This window comes from Tasmannia lanceolata, unplaced genomic scaffold, assembly GCF_043159265.1.
Source record: "Tasmannia lanceolata isolate RefF3 unplaced genomic scaffold, GAP_Taslan_0.1 ptg000013l, whole genome shotgun sequence".
Classification (NCBI taxonomy): Eukaryota; Viridiplantae; Streptophyta; class Magnoliopsida; order Canellales; family Winteraceae; genus Tasmannia; species Tasmannia lanceolata.
This window is the reverse complement of record NW_027518690.1, coordinates 34,772,715-34,778,283: the sequence shown is the minus strand read 5'-3', so window position 1 is coordinate 34,778,283 and position 5,569 is coordinate 34,772,715. Positions and strand designations below refer to the sequence as shown.

At 36.6% G+C, this 5,569-nt stretch overlaps 1 protein-coding gene across 1 annotated transcript; it reads left to right on the top strand.

Moving 5' to 3' along the window:
- The first annotated feature begins 466 nt into the window (after positions 1-466).
- On the top strand, positions 467-4,538 carry LOC143890039 (amino acid transporter AVT1H-like). Its single transcript, XM_077394563.1, has 3 exons — positions 467-851; positions 1,677-2,284; positions 3,791-4,538. Exons 1-3 carry the CDS (start codon positions 560-562, stop codon positions 4,328-4,330), a joined length of 1,440 nt encoding a protein of 479 aa, XP_077250678.1. The 5' UTR covers positions 467-559; the 3' UTR covers positions 4,331-4,538.
- The last annotated feature ends 1,031 nt before the right edge of the window (positions 4,539-5,569 follow it).

Genomic DNA, 5,569 nt, shown 5'->3' with positions numbered 1-5,569 from the left:
TTCATTAGGATGATCTTTACTCTGATAAATGCAGTGTTGGATAGGATGTGAAAAGGTTATTTTGGTCAAGCTATGAGTGTTTCCTGCTAGCTAGTTAGCATCATTTTCCAGTAGGGGAGGACTAATGGAAACAGTTGGAAAGAACCTTTGGAATGAGAAAACAAACTAGATAGAAAATAGAAAGGGGAAACAGTATACGTAAAGACAACTCTCCCTTCAAATATGGAATGGAACAACAAATCCGACATGACCTCACTTCTCCTTTGCTTTATAACAAAAACCCACTTTCTCAATTTGCCGACTTTACTCCCAATTTGGTGGAACATACCCACTTTGAGACCACAGTTCTCTCTCTCTCTCTCTCTCTCTCTCTCTCTCTCTCTCTCTCTCTCTCTCTCTAAGATTCTTGCCTTTCCTGTCCAGTCTCATGAACCATCTCCTTTATAAATACAGAAACAACTCCTCATACCTTAAGCAAATTGTATGAAGAATTGGTAGTGAGCTGATCCAGTGTCGGATTCTGATAATCCAATTGTAGTCTAGTATTCGAAGAAGTTCAATGGAACTTGGTAAGAAAATGATGGGTGTTAAGTTGAAGATGGTCGGAAAGTTGCCATGTTTCAATCCGGCCGAGCCACCTCACAAGAGCAAGGTGGCGAGCGAGTTGGTGAATGATGGTTGCTCTGCGGTGGAGTGGTCTAGTTGCAGAGTGTGTGTGGAGGAGAACAAGGTGTGCAAGTGTAAAGATGGAGATGAGGCCTGTGGTAATGACATAGATGATAATGGGCACCATGCTAAGGCTAGTAGTTCCTTTGTTCACTCTGTCATCAACATGGTTGGAATGCTAATAGGTAAAAAAATGCTGACTTGATTTCTTTCTTCTTTTTTTTCATGAGTTAGTCTCATAGATTTCATGCATTTAGCCATAAGATGAAAATTGTCATTTTCAGTATGATCTTAGTATAATCTTTCGTAGGTATGGTCCATTTCATTAAAACTTCTCCGAATAATTGAAAATTTCTAAAGAAAATCACAATTTTTATTCCTGTTTTAAACTTAAAAAAATCTATATAATTTAAAATTTCTCTCATTTTTCTAATGAAACCCGAATTTTCTCACTTAAATGAAATTTGACAAATAATTCACTGAATTTTCATTTATTATTTGTAAATCTTGTAAAAATATCAAAATTAAAATTTAACTAAAATCATAATCTAGAGAATACATGCATTTAACCATCCTTCCATGTTTTTTGTCTTTTATTATTTAGGAAAAGCTACTTACATGGCACTACCATGTTTTGATAATGGGCAAACTCACCTTGCCTTTTATTTTTTATTTTTTTTATTGGCTTCTGCTAGCTTTTTGGAAATTGCCAATAGCTTTGGAAACTAATGAAATAATGAAAGACAATGCGACGTGAGTTCGCCCCATTATCAAAATACGGTAGTGCGAATATCATTAGCCTTCAGGAAAATGAGACATATATAGCAAATATATGTGTAGTGGATAGAAAAAATGCATTCTTTTCTAAATTTTTCTTGAATTCTTCTCAAACGTTTTCCAAAATCTCCCAACAGCAGCCTTGCTGAATTTTACTCAAATCAGAAGTTTTAAAATATGATTTGATAGATCTTTCATAATGTTCTAACTAACCTTTTTATCATGGAATACAGGTCTTGGGCAACTATCGACCCCTTATGCTCTAGAGAATGGAGGATGGGCTTCTGTTTTCCTCCTTGTAGGGCTTGGAATTGCTTGTGCATATACCTCACATCTCATGGGAAAATGCCTACAAGTGAGTGCCAAGTCTAGAAACTTTCAAGACATTGGACAGCGTGCTTTTGGAATGAAGGGAAGACTCATAGCTTCTACTTTGTTGTTCATGGAGATTTTCTTAGCCCTTGTTTCCTACACCATCTCATTGAGTGACAATCTATCAACAGTGTTTAAAGGCACGCACTTTGAAATGCCATGGCCTCATCTTTCTGCAAGAGAGCTTCTAACAGTGTTTGCTGTCTTAGTTGCATTGCCTAGTCTTTGGCTTAGAGATCTCTCCTCCATCTCTTTCCTTTCATCTGGGGGCATTCTCATGTCACTTCTCATCTTCACAACAGTAGGATGGACTGCAGCATTCAGTGGTATTAAAGCTAATCAAAGTATACCTGTTCTTCAACTCCACAACATTCCTGAGATATCTGGCCTTTACATCTTTAGTTATGCTGGCCATATTGTGTTCCCCAACATTTATAAAGCTATGAAGGATCCTTCCAAGTTCACTAAGGTAATTGATTTTATTTTACCTTTACTATCTTAAGGGAGCTGATGTTTACACCATAGTTACCGGAAACCTCCTACTTGGATGGAAGCTCGTTCCCTTGAAACTCTCTTTGGAAGCTAAGTTATTCTTGCTCCCATTCCCAGAAGCTTCATAAGTGTTTCCTCTTAATTAAGAGTACGCTTAATATTTAGTTATTTCTTCCTAACAGTATTTTTTTTCCTTTTGAGAATTTTGAATGAGAATATTTAAACAAAGGGTGAATTTAAAACTTGAAATCTCATTTTTAAGTTTCAAGTGATAATTTGGATCTTTTTTTCAAAAACGTAACATTAAATATATGTGAATAAAGCATTTGAACCTGTAAATTCCTAAAATATTTTCTTCTAATTAGTTGTGACGTCTTCTTTTCTGCTTGTAATCCTTACATATATTAACCCTTCCTTCCTAACCTATTATAATCTTACTCTTTCTATGTACTTCTTGTTCGCATCAAGTGATGATTCTTACATGCATCATGTTGACTTTCAATGATATTTCTCACATATTTTCTCTTTACTTTATTTAGAGCCTTTTGATTCCCACATTTTTTTTTTCTAAACCCACGCCTCCTGCTTTCTCTTCCTGCATAGCTTCTTGAACTCACTTTCCGCTCTGGCAACTATAATTTACACTCTTTCTATTAAGGGATCCTTGCCCAAAAACTCCTTAATTTGTAACATATTTCCCAATTAGTCATTGAAGATTATGAATGGCATGTACGTTCTGCTCCTGCTGCTTCCCCTGAGGCTAAACTTGGTGGTCCAGTTGCTTCCTATCTTGAAGCCTCGTACTTGTTCTAAAAAAGTCGAGGTATTTCGAATTGTTTGTCCAACTTTTTGAAATATAATTTTGGGAAGTCCCTAAATACTACACCAAAGTTTTTAATGAAAATTCCCTTCTAAATTCATATTTTTTTCCTAAAGATATTTAGCTTTGGGATTTCTGATATTGGAAGCAATTTTAGCTTCATAAGGATACAAAGGTAAAAGCAAATGTTGTCCAAAAGGCCATGCTTTCAAATGTTGTAGGACAAATGTGGATTCAAATAAGATCTCGGTCATGGTAAAAGTGAGTCGACTTGGGTGAGTTGACAATGACATGAGGGAGTTTTGAAACTATGATTTAGGGACTTACTGAAAACATTTACAAAATTAATTTTTTTATTCTTGATGACCAATCCATATGATTAGGGATCTACAGGTAAAAGTCCCTTTAAAATTCATCCAATTGTTATGGCAGCTAATAGAGAATTGTAACAGCAAGCAACTAATTAATCAAGTTCAAAAAGATAGAGACGGATGATTATATCAAGCGGGTTTTAAAATTCAGTTTCCTTCCTTTATCATTGTTATTGTTATTTCTTTCCATTGAACTTTTATTCAACTTGTTGAGCTTACTCACGGAGAATTTTATGTATCTTTAATTCTTATTCTCATTGCCACATCTCGTTTTCTTTTCTTCTTTTTGCAGGTATCAATTGTAAGCTTCACTCTAGTTACTATACTTTATGCATCTCTTGCTTTCATGGGAGCCAAGTTGTTTGGCCCTGAAGTGAACCCTCAGATTACACTCAGCATGCCTCGCCATCTCCTTGTTACGAAAATCGCACTCTGGGCAACGGTGCTCACGCCGATGACGAAGTATGCTTTGGAGTTTGCCCCAATTGCCATTCAACTGGAGCACAATCTCCCTGCTAACATGAGTTCCAGGATGAAGATGATCATTAGGGCTACAATTGGGTCATTGGTACTTATAGGGATCTTAGGTTTAGCTCTCGCAGTCCCTTACTTTCAACATGTTCTCGGCCTTACTGGTTCCCTTGTTAGTATCAGTATTTCAATCATTCTTCCATGTGCCTTCTACATGAAGATCTGTTGGTCTCAAATTTCAAAGCCTACTTTAGTACTCAATGCAATCCTCATAGCGATTGGATTTTTGTTTGCCGTGGTAGGAACTATTTCATCTTCAAAGTCACTCATACAAAGTGTACAAAGAGGTCACTCACCTTGAGTGTTTAATAGATGAGTTTGAGATTTTTTGTTCTTGTATCCTATATCAGAAGAGCTATAGTAAAGGAGGATGGGCTATGAAGTGAAGTTTAAGTCTACATAACACAAAGAGATAAGATCTTGGATCTAGATGTGTGTTAGAGATCAATACACTTTTTATATGATCAAAATGAAGTGATCATTTATATATGAAATGGGAGCTTGAGTTTTATTGGCTGTGAAACTTTCATTATCACTAATATCCATGCTACTAACTTGGTAACTAACATTTATATATTAGCTCAAAAATCACAAATATTAAAGTTTTTTTTTCAAGGAGCTGTTATTGCATCTTTCTGTTTTTACCATATAGTAAGGGTGGCTTTCGCTTTATATATAATGTCACGCTCCGAACTGAGCCCGTTACCAGGCACGTGGTAGCGTTGTACGCCTGCAAACAACTCACAGATATGCAAGGCAATAGTAATCATCAACCACGTTTGCTAACTATCTTCATTAACAATTAAATAATCAGATAATCTATAGTAACGATCTTTGAAACTCTAAACTAATAACCAACAACCAATAAAGTCTCCTCAACCCATCCCAATAAAATAATTTCAAGGTTTCAAACAATACTCACGAAAATAGAAAGAAAAAATACAACTAGTGAAGTAAATCCCGCAGCGCCTGCTCTCCGTGCCTCATTACTCCGTCCAAAGTCAGCTCTCATGATCTATAAAATGATGTCAACGGGGTGAACTAACGCCCAATTCATTTATATGGAGATCCTTAGCTAATACAAGCATGCCGAGAAAAATAGAAGGCTAACGCATAACATATATGCACTAAACTAGGTAATTCGAAAATCATCATGGTAAAAAAGTAAAACATATGTCCAATGCTCATAAGACCCTTGCTTCCTCAACCCGAGCGAAGCAAGCAACACAATAAATGAATGATCATGCACAAACATGACCTAGGTATCCAAGTTACGGATCCTTAATCCTCAATATTAACACATGTAGGGTATAGCGTCCATGCCTTCCATGGCACGCCCAAAGCAACCCACGTGTCAGGTATACCACCCATGCCCTCTATGGCATGTCCAAAGCAACCCATGAATATCCCATCCATAAATTGAGACTGTCCATACCCTTTACGGCATGCCCAAAGCAACCCATGTATCAGAGATATCTAGATACTGAGGATATACCACCCATGCCTCACCCATGCCCCTTACGGCATGTCCAAAGTAATC